The following is a 17199-nucleotide window of genomic DNA, read 5'->3' on the forward strand; positions in this document are numbered from 1 at the left end:
GTCCTAGGCTCTGTTCTACTTGCTTCGCATTGGATTTGTCTCAATAGTCCAATGAAGTAGTACAGTTATCCTCATTTTACACATGAAAACTAAGTAGTTTTCTCAAAATCACATCAAAAAGAAAAAGTTTTTAGCATAGTTTATTTGCAATAAAGGTATATCTCACCATTTCCCTTTGTCCTGTAAGGATGGATGTAAAATTGTACTCGTGATCTAGTCAGAATTTCTTTTAAAATATGAGAATTTCACAGCAATTTCTACTGTTTTTAAACTAAGAATTTCCACTAGATCATGAATAGTATTTTTAATTAATTGTTCCCTTTGTACTAAAATCACCTTCTTTTATTTACTTAATTCCCTTTCAGTGGTCTGTAGTTCCTTTAACCAGTTCTAAGAGCAAGTTGTTAATATGGTTGATATTTGTAATTGCTGTATTATATCACATCACTCCACAGTTTCCAGTAGATATGCTGTTTGCCTTTTTTATATAACTGCTTATGCTCTTTCTCAAGTTTTTTATATCATTCTAGATAGACCAGTGAATTAACCATTTACTTCCCCACATTCTCTCTGAAAACCACAAAAATTGGAAACAATGGAGGAAAGACAGATTGCTGATATAACCATCAAGGGAAGGAGAAATGCCATCATAATTACAAAATAACCCAGTAAAATAAATATATATATATATGTGTATGTATATATATATATATGTGTGTGTGTGTATATATATATATATATAAAATACAATGTATTACATCTACATATGTATACATATGGACAAAAAGTACATATATTAGTATGCATATATTTTAAATATACATGTTTTATGCATACTAGAACAAGCTATGCATAAGTGTACTATTAAAACACATATACACATATCTTATGTTTCTCTTTCATTCTTCAATGCTGCTTAGGTTAGGTTCTTGGCTTCTTTCACTGGTTAATCACAACTAACAACTAATGGAGCTCCCCTAAAGGCAGACTTTGTCCATCACACTGATTCTTTTTGAAAAGCTTCAAACTTCTAGTAGCAATAAGCAATCTCAGAGATTCCTTGCCTCAAGATACAGAACTACCAATTCCCCCAAAATAGCAGACATCTCCCCTTTACTATCGAGGAAGAGTGGAAAGTTGTGTATTCTGCATACCAAGCAAGGCACATGTTTATATAGATCGAATTCATGTTTTGTTGCCCTCATGGAGGTAGGCAAAGGTAAACAAGAGGGCCTGCTTTGGTAATAATCTAGGGATTCAGTACCTAAAAGGTATACTCTGGCAGGTAAGGTGTAAATTCTTGCATCTGAACTTTTTAAAATATTTGTTTATTTATTTATTTTGAGAGAGAGAGAGGTAGAGATAGAGGCAGAGAGTGAATCCCAAGCAGGCTCCATGCCGTCAGCGCAGAGCCCTATGCGGGACTTGATCTCACGAACCGTGAGATCGTGACCTGAGCCTAAATCAAGGGTTGGACACTTAACCAGCTGAGTCACCCCAGTGCCCTTGCATCTAACTTTAATAAAAGAGCTGTGATTTCACATTATTTTCCTTAATGCCCAGGTCTTTTTGAACTACTGTTTCCAGCCTTTCTTCTCTTGCACACAGAAAGTAATATGTGTAGCTCATCTGCCACACAAATTAATGTTAACATGCTTTTTGTTCTTTTGGGTCTTATTAGTACCAAAGCAGGGAGAATTTTTTCCTTAATTGTGGGATAACTGGCATGCAATATTATGTTAGTTTCAGGTGTACAGCACAGTTATTTGACATGTGTATACATTGCAAAATGATCACCACTGTAGTCTAGTTACCATCTAACATGCTTTAATAGGCTTTATCAATTGTCATGAATGGTGCTAGCCATAAATAAAGGGGAGGAAATCTATGAATTGAATAGATGTATATACTTTTCTCCTTTCAGAAGACCTTCTTCAGTTTGCAAAAACAAATCCCTGAAAGTTTATTGGTGAAATTGTTCTTTAACCCAAACTTCAAACAATAATTTGACGTCTTTATTTCTCTATAAACCATTTCCAATAAACTTAAAGTGTATTACATCTCATATCAATTTTATCTTCTTTATAACCCACAGCTATTCTGAAAACACATTGAATTTTCAATCTATTTTTTAAAAGATTTTAATTGATAAGCTTAAGATATGTATGTATGTACATATTCAAGTCTGAAAACAGGAAAGAATAGGATAAGGGAAACAAAAGATGATACAATGATATGAATATTTTTCATTGACTTTATTTTTTTTAGAGTACATTATCTATTTAAATTCAAGTTAGTTAACATACAGTATAGTATTGGTTTCAGGGTAGAACCAGTGATTTATCACTTACATACAACACTTGGTGCTCATCCCAACAAGTGCCCCCCTTAATGCCCATTATCCATTTAGCCCATCCCCCCACCCACCTCTCCTCCAACAACCCTCAGCTTGTTCCCTGTATTTAAGAGTCTCTTATGATTTGCCTCCCTGTTTTTATCTTATTTTTCCTTCCCTTCCTCTATGTTCATCTGTTTTGTTTCTTAAATTCCACATATGAGTGATTTAATTTCTTAACTGAGAAATACTATGACTATAGCTGGCTCTATATTTCCATTAACAAATGATTTCCATTTGTAGTAGATTAAAAAGCATGAAAATATTGTATGACGCCAGGAGATAGAACTGCCATGAAGCAAGACTAACGTAACCTTTGAGGAGTATTTACCTATGGGTGCACTAAGCACATGCTTAGTGGGTTGTCAATGTATTGAAGAATGTCAGTGTCAATTAAGAGAGCAAGTTTTAGAACTGTAGAGTCAAATACAGTTAGCAGTAGAAATAGGCCAGGTATTGCTAAGCTTAACAAAAGAAGTACTTGGTCAAATCGCTAATCCAATACTTGTAAGAAATGTTTTGATACAGTAAATGATAGATAAAAGCTTCTGTATATTCTTAGAATCCTTTCACACTTTTAAATGCTTATAATTAGACCAAATGAAAAGATTATCTTTAAGTGGGTAGTACAGCACAATAGACTTCAGAAAGCTTCTTCAAATCATTTTAAGAAAAAGATGGGTGGATTATAAATAATTTTTAGACTTCCAAAATTGGATTATACATATTTAGAGATCCATAATCTGAAGAGTTAAAAAAAATAATTAAATATTTAATTGCTGCAACTCAAATTTTTAAAGGATCCTGAAATGAAAATTACACTACTGAGTTTTAAATATATCTGTTTTATGGATATTTTAAGGAATATTAATACTATGAGCGTACATTTGGAGGATTTTGCATCATCCAAGGTAGGCTGGAACCTTATCAATAACTATTTATAATATCACTGACTGTTAAGGTAACTTGGATATAGTTCTTGGCATGTAGTGTATTTCATTATATTATGATGAATGGAATGAATAAATATTTCTCTTTTTCCTTTCAAGTTATTTACTAGGAGAGGATTGAAAAGGGAGATTTATTATGTGTGGATTCTCACAATGTTTTTGAGATTATCTGCCAAATCTGAATTGTCTACCAACAAATGTAGTCTGTTTATTGTAAACATTAGTGTGACCTTATCAAATTCATGGAAACAGGGAAGTCTAATTCAGGCTGCTTTCCTGGCAAGACTGCCAGGAGCTCATATCTTGCCATGGAAGCCTGATGAAATTTTCTTAATGGATGAGTATTTAAAAGCAAATAATGCTAAATGAATTTAATCCTGAAGGATTAATCTTCCAAATGCAAAGATCCATACTATGGTGCAAAATCATCATCCAGTTGACTCACTCTGTTTCACATCTGAAACTAATATAAACCTTGTATGTTAACTATACTGGAATTAAAATAAAAATGTAGTAAAAAAAAAATAGAATCATCATCCAGTTAGTGGTTATTTCTTCATGTATGAGAGCCACATTTTAATTCCTCAGTAGAACACAGGAAACAACATTGAAACAAGGTACCATTTCCTTCCCCAGAAGCAACACAGAGCTAAATGCATGTAGCATTTCCAAAACTAACACAAATGTGTGGATTTTGAGGTGTTAAACACCTTTACTTATTCTTGTGGATTTACAGGCAATCTCCCTTCAAGCACTATAATATAATTTGGAAGGCTATTTCCCCCTGGGTGACTCTACCTGTAAGCTTTTGTATGACAATTTGGTGACGGTTTATTGATGATGTGATGCTATTATGAAGGATCCTTCTACCCCCAGCTCCTGTCCTCATACCCACATAACAATCCTTTTCCCGGTTGGGGCTATAGGAAATGAGTAATGCTTAACCCATTTGTGTGATCAACTCACTTAAGCAGCTACTGTGAAATGTTAATCACAACTTTAATTTGTACTGCATTAGCATTTTGATTAACTTGTAGGCTTGCTAGCACACTTGAAGCGCTTTTACTCATAGTTACAGCTCGGAAATGACTTTTTGATTAATTAAGTTTGTTAGACAGCAGCTGAGCTTCCTGAATGCTAACCTTCTGGGGGGAAAAGTTCAGGAGAAAGTTCCAGTGAACAACTGTTGCTATTGAAAAGGATTCTTATAAATGTACTTATAGCATTTTAATTATTGACAAAATATTGTATCATTACTTGCAGCTGACCTCAACCTTTAAAAGAGTATGCCTTTCTGTCAAGAAAAGCTTTTTTTTTTTTTCTTTCAGTTTTTCCCATCATTGTAAAACTTCTGGGAGCTCTTGAACTAAATAGTGCATTTTCTAGCAGATGTGTAACAACTAATGTTCTAACAAGCTGCTTAGGATGAATTTCCATAGTCTTTTTTTTTAATACTTTATATTTTAGAACAGTCTTAGATTTATTGAAAAGTTGCAAAGAGACTACAGAGAGTTCCTATATATTCCACACCCAGTTTTCCTCTGTTAGTAACATCTGACATTAATAAGGTACATTTGTCACAATTAATGAACCCATATTGATACATTATTATTAACTAAAGTCATACTTAGAATTCTTTAGTGTACTTAATGTCCTTTTTCTTTGCTAGGGCCCCATTAAAGGTACCACATTATATTTAGTTGTCATATCTCCTTAGGTTCCTCTTGGCTATGAGTTTCACAGACTTTTATTTACTTATTTTTTATGATCTTTCCATAGTATTTTGCATTATCATGACATTCCATAAATAGTAACTTCTGTAAATTAATGAAAATCTTTTTCTCCCATTCTAGACTAAACCTTTCTCTCAAATTGTCAATATATTATCTTTATGTCCTCTAATCTGAACAGAAATGGCAACATTATCTAACCATTTCAGCCTTTGTCATGATCTTATTTTCACGTGGTTGTTGCAATCTGTACACTGCAACTAGATACCCAAGGGTGACTAGCAGGAGATGTGAGGAAAAGAGAAAAAGTTCCTTAAAGAGAGCAAAGGATAAAGGGAGGAAGAAGAGAGGGTACGAGTCAGAATGCTAAGGGGGCTGTGGGTAGAAGAGCTGGGGCATCATCTGTCCTCTCCATATGTACTCTCTACAGCCACAGACTCTTGATGACAGTGAGGACTAATTCACAGACTTTTCAAACTAAATTTAGAAAATGTTAAATAATGGACCTTAGAACTACATCTTATTATCCACCTGTTAATACCATTTGATGTATCTTGAATGATAGCTTTTCTTTACTGTTCAGTGATTCTATTTTCTTGCAATGAAGTTGACAATTCGGTCACAGTACTCAAAGTTCCTATGTTACCCTTGAACCATTTAAATCCACAATTCAGTTGGATTCCAAATGATACATAATACGTGTATATCAAATATTAAGATGTACTTATAATCAAATTATGGATTCAAATGTATTCGAAAATTACTTTTTCAAAAATTGTGTTGATAAAATTCGTTCAGAGACAATAATTGATCAAACTCCTAATTTGTCTGGAGTTTCTATTTTTCCATTATGTAAGGGGGGAAAGGACACATGTAAACCACTTTAAATTCTTCGTGAAATAATACAGGGTAGGGGCACCTGGCTGGCACAGTCGGTAGAGCATGAGACTCTTAATCTCAGAGTCATGAGTTCAAGTCTCAGGTTGGGTGTGAAGCCTACTTAAAATAAAGTTTAAAAAAAGCCAAGGTAAATGTAAATCATTCAAAGGTAATAAAATATAGTGTAATGCACCCAGGTAATTGATTGGCAAACCAAGATCAAGTCTTAATTTCACTTTTGAGTGGTGTGATTGCATGGTCACTGAACTCACGAGCTTCAGTTTCTCTGTGAAAGGAGAATGATTACTAATCCCTGCCTCACACTTGGTATCATTAACAATCAAAGGTGAGCTATTTACGAAAGTGTTTTATAGTCTCTGCACTATTATGCAAGTATTTTCCCGACACCATATACGCATACAGTCTATGCAGGTTGACTTGAATAATATAATTCACTGTTTAGGACTTTTAATGATTGAATGAAATTTTATTTGATATAATATATGGAGAGACATGTTGTCAAGCTTGCATTGTTAAATATAATCTATGATAGCAGAAGGTATGAAAAATATCTCTAGATTTGGACAAATCTGTCCTTTACAGAAGTAGTAACACCACTGTGAAAATGTGGTTGAATTTAAATGCTAAGACCAAGTCTGATATATGCTTAGGGAATTCTTGAAATTGATTCAAAATAAATGTTCAGGACATGAGTTGTATTCAAGTCATAAAGCATGCCTTTGGCTCCAGGACTCCAAGAGTCTAAAAAATTTCCTTCCAGAGAGTGTCCATTTTCTAAACTTGTCGTTGTTTATGGGAGTGAGGGGTGGGGTTGATTTTTGTAGTTTGTGGTGGTGGTGGTTTACCTTGGCATAAAGCCACATACTGCAGAAGTTCCCTAGTTTTTACCTGGACTTTTCACCTGGCTCCATAGTGGCACCTCGGTTAAAACCCCTGGTCTCCTATGAATAAATGACAGCTCCACTGTTTCTATTAATTATGACAATATTTTAATAGTAGTATAATTTTATAAATGAATACAGTGCTAGAAATTATATTTCCATTTTGTCACAGCTGGAAATGACAGAGTTCTCAATCAACAATCAATTGAAGTTCATTCCAACTTAGTAGGAGAAAGTCTCATACACAGAGTCAGCCCCCATCCATTTTCCCCTACACTTAGAATTATCCTAGTTTTGCCCTGTAGTAGGTAGCATGTCAAGTAGAAAGTGGATGAGAGATAAAGGGGGATTAAGTATTTGCCTAATATTAATGTTAAGCTGGTAAAAAATATCCACAGAGTTATATCTCCTCAATGTACTAAAATTACCTTTGTTGTTTGGTATTAGATCTCTGTAAGGGACTTTGAGATGAGTTGGGGAACTGAGCCGTGATCTCCAGCTGTTACCAAATTCAGTCCCACTCTGGGAAGGAGCAAACCTACTAGGTTTTATCTGTCAGGAGGACTGCTACAAAGGACCATGAGACACAGGGAATCCATCGTAGGCTCAGTCATGCGGAGATACATCACTACAAGTTATTAGGACCCTCAAGTCCATTTACCTGGACCATCCCCTGGCCTTAGCTTCTTTTGGGGTATACCTCTGAACAGTAACCAGGGCTTGCCCACTCAAACTGAGAACCAAGCCCACATCCACCAGTTTGGCCGGAGCCTCAGGGACTGTCATTAGCCTTGTTCCCTGACTATCTCATAATTGGCACCTCCCCTGATGAACTGTTTTGCCCATTCCATGCATCTGCTCCTGACCTTGCATGCTCTGGGCCTCAAGGCCCTATACTTCTCGATGCAGAAATTTACGCCAAAAGGCCCAAAGGAAATCCTTGTTAGAAAAAATGGACTATTTTAGAGTGTTCTTTTCATTTTATCATGGAAAAACTTTAGAAATAGTCCCCTGTTTGTTGAGATCTGTGTTCCAGGCAGTATATTAGATACCTTACTTAGTACATTACCTCATTGTACCTATATAGTTCCCCTATAAGGACATGTAATAACACCTTGAAATTGGAACAAAATTAGGATTCAAATCTATGTCTATCTGACACCGAAGCTTGTAATATTTTTCCTACACTGCACTGCCTTCAGAAAGTTTGCAATAATTTAGGCAGAAGTTTTTATAGTCATTGTAATTGGGTTTTTTACCAATATTCTTCCACACACACACACAGTACTCTTTGAGTGCACTGGGCTAGAGTTAACAGAATATTTCTAAATTCTTGCTGCCAAGAAATCTATAGTTTAAAGGGCAGATATGTAAACAAAGAATCACAATAGGGTAATGGTGGCATGTGTCCAGAGCAGCAGATGCACAGAAAAAGAAATACCTACCATCCATCTGGAAGAATCAGGGAGACTTCACAGTAAGAAGTAGCATTTGAGGGGCACCTGGGAGGCTCAGTCGATTAAGCGTCCGACTTTGGCTCAGGTCATGACCTCACAGTTTGTGCATTTGAGCCCCGCGTCCTCAGCGGGCTCTGTGCTCACAGCTTGGAGCCTGGAGTCTGCTTCAGATTCTGTGTCTCCCTCTCTCTCTGTGCCTGCCTCTCTTGTGCTTTCTCTCCCTCTCCCTCTCTCTCTCTCTCTCTCTCTCTCTCTCTCTCTCTCTCTCTCTCCCTCTCCCTCTCTCTCTCAAAAAAAAAAAATAAATAAACATTAAAAAAAGAAGTAGCATTTGAGCTAAACTTGAAGGATGAATCAGAATTTCCCCGGTAAACAGAGCAGGATTTGCAGAAAGAGAACATTAAGAGCAAGGACAAAAGTGGGAAAATAGCAGTAGTTTAGTATTGCTATTTTAGGAGTACAGAAAGGGGCCAGAATGATAAGCCAGGACGGGCTAGATCACAGACCAGAACTATCATGCAGAGAAGTGCTAGCTAGCATTGTCCTCTACACCATGAGAAGCCATCAAAGAAATGTAAGCAGACAAATGACACAATCAGTGTCATCTCTGTGATAATTTGCTTTGGTAACCATATAAAACATGGATTGAAGAAGAATTATATGAGATGAGAATAAAGGGGTAGTTATTAATATTCCAGGTAAGAGGTGATGAAGGCCTACACTAAGGCAGTGGTAGAGGTGGGGGGTGAGGGGTACAGAGAAAACAGGCCCAACTCGAGAGTGATTGAGCAGAGAACAACACTTGGCTCACCACATTTGGGTGGTTGCAAAACCTTTTTTTATCCCAGATTCTTGATCTCCCTACCTGCCTTTTCTCTAAATTAAAACAAGAGAAATAATAGTTTTCAATTCATGACATGGCTTTTCATTTACTTCATGTAAGCAATCACTTTGCATGATTTTTTACATTTTCACATCTGGATCATACAATGAAAAATTGTGGGGAATGCTCATAAATTTTATGAAATCTTTCAACTTCATCATGAAAACTTCAAAGTTAAAAACATATGGTCCATCCATCGAGCTCTTCATGTATGTGAGCTTTTGGTCTGGAATTTATTTCCAGTCAAGTTATAATGTAAAATCACCATAGTTACCCACATTACAACTTCTAACACCATCATGATCTGCATTAGGTATAATTATTCATTTCTTTTTTCTTTTCTATTCCCTTACATAACTCAAGAGTTGTGACTTGTGAACTAATGCTGGGTTTTTTTTTCCCCCTTTGGTCTGAGTACAGTGTTCCTCATGATCTTTTTGTCTCATACGCTTCAAAGAAAAACAGAGTATTTTAATCAACTGTGCAGAGAAACAGGAAGAATGCAAGCCAATTTTCCCTAGATTGATAAACATGTACATTCATACAAGTATACACATTGATATACACATATACATACATATAAATGTATGTATTGCATTAGTATGAGGCTTTTTCATATATAGAGGACTCATGGGTGCTAAAACCCTGTTTGACCATTTCATCATAGTAACCATGATATCCAGAAATGTTGACCCATTTCCTTGTAATGTGTTTAAAAAGACAGCAGACTGGTTTAGCCAGATGTTTTTTAAACTATTGTACTCTTTCTTAAACTAGAAAACACAGAATAGGAAATTCAAAACTTAGAAGAAAAATGTGTCTGCCTCGGTAGTATTAAGTAATATGGCAAATTAGTTTTAGTAGCATAATATGCCTTAAAAATTATTTCCAGGAGTGCCTGAGTGGCTCAGTCAGTTAGGCATCCAACTCTTGATTTCTACTCAGATCATGATCTTACTATTCATTAGATCAAGCCACGCATCAGGCTCTGCACAGAGCCTGCTTGGGATATATATTCATTCTCTCTCTCTCTCTCTCTCTCTCTCTCTCTCTCTCTCTCTCTCTCTCTCTCTCTCTCTTTCTCCCCCTCCCTCCCTCCCTCCCTCTCTCTCTCTCAAAATAAATAAACCTTAAAAAATTATTTCCAAAAATATTCTAATAGGTTTTTACAACATTTTCATAAATATTTTATTGTTGGTGAACTCTTTACCATGAAACTATCATTTTAAGCATTTACTACATCTCATTTCTCTTAGCTTTATGTCTTCATTTCCCAAAAAACAAGAGAGTACACTCCTAAAACTGTATAAAGTAGCTGCCTCAGATCATGATATTAACTTATGTGTCTTTAAGTCAGCATTCTCCAGAATCTAATTTAATTGAAATAGCTTTGCCTGTGTAAACTTCTCCTTTGTTTAAATAAGATTTCACTGTTTAGTTTTGCCTTAAGCAAATGCAGCCGTTTGTTTGTCCATAAAACAGTAGATTAAATGTATAGGCTAATATGAATAGTTTCTCATCCTTCCACTTGTACCACTGGCAGTAGCCCTATTTGTAAGTGTGTAGTATATTATTTTCATTGAAAACCGAGGCTCTGTCTTTAGTCCACTTTTTGGAGAAAATAAATTTCTGGCAAAAAACCTATTGCCTTACTATTACTGATACTAACTTTGGAAAAGACTTCCAGAGATTCACTCTTTAAATCCGGCTTCCAGTGCTCTTGATACAGTGAATTATATAGGTATTTGTTCTTAAAGTAGATTGAGTTTTTCTCTGTTTTATTGCTGGATACCAGTATTTCCTGGCTCTATGTGCTACCCTACAAACAGCTAAATATTTGGCACTTTACAGGAAGTGGTGTACAAGTGCTATGAGAGTTTGGGGGTTGTTCCTACCAATCCAACTGTGGTTTACTTTCTGGTTTCTATTTTGGTTAATAGTAATTTAGAGGTATCATGCTCATTTTATGTTCGTTTGCTTTTTGTTAAGGTTAACATTAGATCCCCAATGGAGAGGGCAAGGGCCATGGTATTCTTGTAATATGTGCGCTTTTCCCCCTGTTCAGGCAATGTTGGATGTGGCTGCAAACCAGGGCTGGCTGGTGACTGCCCTGAATATCACCAATCTGGTTCAGATGGTGATCCAGGGTCGGTGGTTGAAAGACAGTTCTCTTCTTTCAGTACCAAACATAGAACACCACCATCTTCACATTTTCAGGTAATTGTTTTAATTTTCAATGTGACTGTTTTTTTTATTTCAAAAATAGTATTTTCTTTACATGTGTGATCGCTTAAATTTTATGTTATGCCTAAGATATTGGTTCTTTACAGTGAAAATGCCTGTCTCCCAGAGGGAGACATGAGCTAGTGATACAAGGTTCTCAGTTGGATTTGGTCATCTACCACAAGCTGAATCACAATTCATTTTAACCTTCTATTACATTGTTTTCTATTTACAGCATTACCTACATTTCCATTTTAACTGCATTTATTCCTTTACAATATCAGCCTTCATCTTAAAAGATGTTATGAAAGTGCTGTGTAATCGACACCAAAATGAATTACCAATTTCTCTAATTGCAGAATAGATTTGAGGGATCTGGAAATCCATTGTCAAAGGTAAATCGTACCTCCGCAAAATGTCCAAAACTGGGTAGTTGTATATACTAGCAGCTCAAGATATAACCTATATTTAAGAGTTTATATTATCATCCAATTATTTAACCTGTAGGTCCTGTGTACATAGCTGCAAAAATTCTAGCAAAAAAAAAAGAACGGTACATCTTGTAAGCAAGATTGGCAGTATTTAAATAAAAGTGTTTCTTTTACACTAGCATTTCACATCAGTTGAGAAATACTTTGCAGCTAAAATGTTGGTTTACAGTCATGTAGACCGAAAAACAGAAGAAAGCAGTCTGGCTGTAGGCTGCCATCATGTACTTGCTGCCTGTCAGCTAGACTATGGCGTGCACTCATTTGAGGCATCTAGACACAGAGGCCAACCAGAACCTCACACACACATGGGGGTCTCCAGGGAAAGTCCCTCAGTTGGCCTCAAGTGTACTGGGTGCCAAGGCAATTATTTCCATGGTGCTTGAGCCCCCAGAATGGGATGTCCTGGAAACTAAAAGGCATATTCAGAGAGTGAGCCATACCAGCAGCAGGTGGCATGAGGAGAAAAGCAGATACCTCATGTCTGCAGCTCAGTTTCAGGAACCCTTCCAAGACAGTACTAAGCGTTACGGGAGTTGGGTTTCAACAGTAAAGTAGGTACATAAGAGTACTACTGTGACACAGCACGCAGGGCTGTTATGGAAAGCGGCTTGGGGTCTAGGAGATTTCATCCAGCTCTTTGCTGTCATCCTGAAAAAGCTCTATTAATATAATTTTAATCATATTTTTCTTCTTGTTGTATAAACAAGATAGTAAGATTTAGGTGGACTGTGTTTCTGTGCCATAAATCTCAAAGATTCCCAAATGTACTTTTCATTGTAGGTTCCCAACAACTTAAGATAAAAACTTTATTCAAGTAATTATATTAGAGACATTTGCCCACATTCTTTAAAAAAAATATCAGGACTCCAATTCAGTGCTTTATCCACAGGAAGCACTGGTATACATTAGTGCCTTCCTATAGAAATTCACCCCCTACCCGTAAACCCTAAGTAGTTACTGAGCTCACATTTGATTTACACATCTTATGTCATAATAGCCAGACTGCCTTGGATTGATATCTTAGAGAATGCTGGCTGATTTTGAAACATAATGATTACAGCCTTTAAAAAGTTGTATAGTAATCTTAATTTTAAAAAACTGTTGTCATCAGGTAAACCCTGATTGTCAGGAATTCTCATTTATTCTAGGAAATAATTAGTTAGAATTATTTTTCAGGAAATGGAGCACAGGCACAAAAGGCGGACGTACTGGGTGCCATGGCTTCATCGAGTGCCTTCCTGAATTGCTCCATGCCTGTGGAGGGAAGGACCATGTATTCAGCTCGATGATGGAAAATGAGCTAACAGCTGTAAAAATGAAGCAGGTAAGATCATTGTTTCTGTGTTTCAAATCTTCCTTATTCTGTCTGGGAAATTGTACCTAGAGTTTTCTAACCTAAAGCATTGGCTTTGGAGTCTGATTCATCTGGGTTTAAATTCTGTCTACCATATGCCATGATTATGAACATGAAAACATCATACCTGTCTCATGAAGTTTTGTGAAAATTAAGCAGGATGTTATTATATAAATTGCTTTATGTAGTTCCATGGGGCGCCTGGATGGCTCAGTCAGTTGAATGTCCAACTCTTGATTTCAGCTCAGGTCACGATCTGAGAGGGTTGTGGGATCGAGTCCCACACTGGGCTCCACACTGAGCATGGAGCCTGCCTGAGATTCTCTCTCCTCCTCCCTCTGCCCCTCCCCCGCTCACACATGCGCAAGCACATGTGCACACTCTCTCTCTAAAACAAAAATAAAAATTTTAAAAACAAAATGTAGTTATGTAGTTTCTAATATAGAATAGAGCTCAATAATATTAAAAATAGTTACAGTGACAATAATTAGTAGTAGCATTGGCATTATTCAAAGTTGATTCTGTATTAAAGTATTAATGTATTAGTGTATTAATACTGATTAATGTATTAAACCAGTTTAGAAAGGACTACAGTAGCTTGTCCATCACTAGGCTATATTACCCATTTGGGTATAAATTTCAGTTGAGTAGATTTTCATGCAATTCCCTCAGTTACTTTTTTATGCCCTCCCCCTTTATTTTAATTGCTTATTGTTCCTAGGTTCTAAAGTATTTCTCTAAGAAACCCCTTTTTTGTGTACCACATAACTTAGCTAAATGTGTGTTGTAAAAGACAACATAGGTCATCTCTAAACCTAGTCTTTGGAATGGCCAAAAATATGAATGAATGATGCCAGAAGTATTTGGCATATATAGACTTTTAAGTCTTAAGCAGTTTTAGCCTAAACATGTCAAACATTCAGGATTTATAACATAATTAACATACTGACTTGCAAATGCAAGTATTAAGATAAAGAAACTTCTAAACCATGTCATTCTTTTTTTCCAGTGGAACTTAGTTTTGAGCAAGACTTAGAAAAAGTATAACAGGCAGTGAAGTCTGATTGTTCAATTTCTGTTGAACTCAAAATTGGCACAAAAAAACAACCTAAATTTTCATAATAAGTGCCTACCTTTCTAACTAAATTACCATCAAAATTATGAATAAAAACAATATATTGAAATCAAAACAAGGCTTCTGTTAGCAACAACAGATTTCTAACCTAACATACATTGATTTCAAGCCAAGTTTTAGATGTGATGAAAAATTAGAACATTGTTATAATTAGTTCAGGGAGAACTCAGAAGTAAACTTACTTAATTTATTTGCATAAATTGCCATTCTGTTATCTTTAAAACCAAATGCAAATTGGCTCAGTCTGATATGATGATGGTTATTTGGCTCAAAAGTGCTTCAATTTGCAGAGCAATCTGGTGTCGGCTCTGCAGTGAGGCGATCCCAGGTAACATACAAATCCTGAATTATTCCAGAAATTAGTATGTTTAAAGCATCAATTTAAGTGCTAATTGCAGTAGTAATGAGAAAAAGCAGTACGACTGTGAGATTTGCATCTTCTACCCCATCAGTATGCCTGGAACGGCTGCTGACTGGCAGAGGATTTGGCTGCTAATTAAATAATTGTATGCATGGCAATGCTCTTGCCTGATTCAATAGATGAAGATTAATCCTCAGATAAATATGTTTGGCTGGTATTGAAATGTCTTAGCAATTTCTTTAAAAATAGCTTATGTTTTTTTGTATATATGTGTGTGTATACATACACACACCCAACAAGTATGTGTGTACACACCAACGATGAAAAAAAAAAATATTTAAGCGCTACTGAAAGATTACATATATATGAAAACCAGATTTGACTTTTGGGGGCTTTATAAAGTAAAATCCCAATGAGTTGCTAATAACTGGAAACACCTCTTGGTAACTAATTTAATAGTACGAGTAAAGAAACATGAAGTCTTGCTTCCTGTAGTAATTGTTGTTTGTGTTGTCTCACAAACTTAAATGCTTTACAGAAATTGTGTATTAAGTGTCCCCTTGATCACTTTTCCACTCTGGCCAGTCTTAGAACATCAAGTGGTATAGCTTCTATACTCAATGACTGTTGGCTCTAGGAGGGGATAGGGCCATCTGTTACCTTGAATGAAGCACAGTGTAGGCCATTCTGTACCTTGACTATTTCAAGATCTATTCCAGACATCATTTCAGATTCACAAGACAAGTTATAGGATTGTATTTGGATTGAAAATTTGCATTGGATTTACATTTTTTGAATTCCTAAGGGGTAGTTTGATTCACGAGGGCTACTTCATTTCAATTAGGTGTACTCGGCAGCACTAAAAGTCTTAGCAAACAGAAAATCAAAGCCTATAAGGAAATCTATGGTATATATTTAAGAAATTAAAGAAAAACCAAAATTAAAGTACTCTTAAAAACTAACTTAAAAGGTAACTGATTAGTAACTGATTAAAACAACCAATATATTGAGAAGTTTCTTGACTGCTAGTGATATTACCACATAGTTATAAATATTAGAAAAATATGACAATAAGTAACATGGTAACATTAAGTTTATTTTGTTACATCCTTTCTGTAGACTTAGGAATTCATTCACTCATTCAATAAAGATGGCACTTGATATATGCATACTGATTTCTCAAAATATCTTTCCGTTTAAAGAGCAAGAATGAAATCAGTAAGATATTTTATATCCCTTTAAAATGCATCATTTTAATTGGTATTCTCAATATAATGCCAAAAATACATATTTATTTCCAGAAGGACCCTAGACTTACAGGGTTCTTTATGATATACAGACATATAGGAATGTTTTCCTTTCAGAATAAATTTAGAATATGGACAAAAAAATTTTTGTACAGTAGTCAATGAATGATGCTGAGTGACATCAACAATTGCATCACAACGTTTTTTTTTTTTCAGGTTGCCTTTATATCCCCAAGTAATGCTCTCTGCCTTAGAAGTCATGTAAATATTAGATCCGATGCTTCTCTAAAACAAACAAGTTTAAAAACAAGCATTTTTAGACTTATTGTTTAATATAGACCATAGGCACTCAATATCTAGGAGGGATTTACAGTGAAGGAGTCACAGTGTAGCTAATGATTAATACTTTTTTAGTTGCCTTTAAAAAAACTTTAGGGGCACCTGGGTGGCTCATTTGGTTAAGTGTCCAACTCTTGATTTCGGCTCAGGTCATGGTCTCATGTTTCATGAGATAGAGCCCCACGTCAGGCTCTGCACTGACACCGGGGTGCCTACTTGAAATTCTCTCTCTACCCCACACCCCTGCTTGTTCTCTCTCTCTCTCTCTCTCTCTCTCTCTCAAATAAATAAATAAACGTTAAAAAAAATAATAATAAAGACTTTAAACTACAAAGAGCAAAAGCACACTAGTTTGACACACATACAAATGAGTTCAAGAAAAACTGGGAAATCTGAACAAGAGCTGTGGATTATATCATGTCAATATCCTGTATTAATATTGTACTTTAGTTTTGAAAAATGCTACCATTGGAGGAAACTGGCAAATTGGTGCACAGGATCTCTCTGTGTTAATTCTCACAACTGCATTGAATCTAGAATTAATGTCAAAACAGAAGACCATGGAGGAGGGGAAGGAAAAAAAAAGTTAGAGAGGGAGGGAGCCAAATCATAAGAGACTCTTAAAAACTGAGAATAAACTGAGGGTTGATGGGGGGTGGGAGGGAGGGGAAAGTGGGTGGTGAGCATTAAGGGCACCTGTTGGGATGAGCACTGGGTGTCGTATGGAAACCAATTTGACAAAAAATTTCATTTAAAAAAAAAAAAAGGTTGATTTTTTTCAAAGCACACTATTTCTTACTTGATCAGTGCATTTGACGTTAACCATCCCTTTATTATCTTTTCCTCTTTTTTT

General features: G+C 35.8%; 1 protein-coding gene across 3 annotated transcripts in view; it reads left to right on the forward strand.

Moving 5' to 3' along the window:
* ASCC3 (activating signal cointegrator 1 complex subunit 3) overlaps window positions 1-17199 on the forward strand; it is a 364162-nt gene that overhangs the window by 340939 nt on the left and 6024 nt on the right. For 2 of the 3 annotated variants that reach the window (XM_027057194.2, XM_027057195.2), the window contains exons 38-40: window positions 11262-11413; window positions 11779-11814; window positions 13087-13234. In XM_027057194.2, coding sequence (XP_026912995.1) covers window positions 11262-11413; window positions 11779-11814; window positions 13087-13234 — 336 coding nt within the window. The remainder of the gene's footprint in view (window positions 1-11261; window positions 11414-11778; window positions 11815-13086; window positions 13235-17199) is intronic. The other variant, XM_015072573.3, reaches the window with a different exon arrangement.

Source organism: Acinonyx jubatus, chromosome B2 (genome assembly GCF_027475565.1).
Source record: "Acinonyx jubatus isolate Ajub_Pintada_27869175 chromosome B2, VMU_Ajub_asm_v1.0, whole genome shotgun sequence".
Lineage (NCBI taxonomy): Eukaryota > Metazoa > Chordata > Mammalia > Carnivora > Felidae > Acinonyx > Acinonyx jubatus.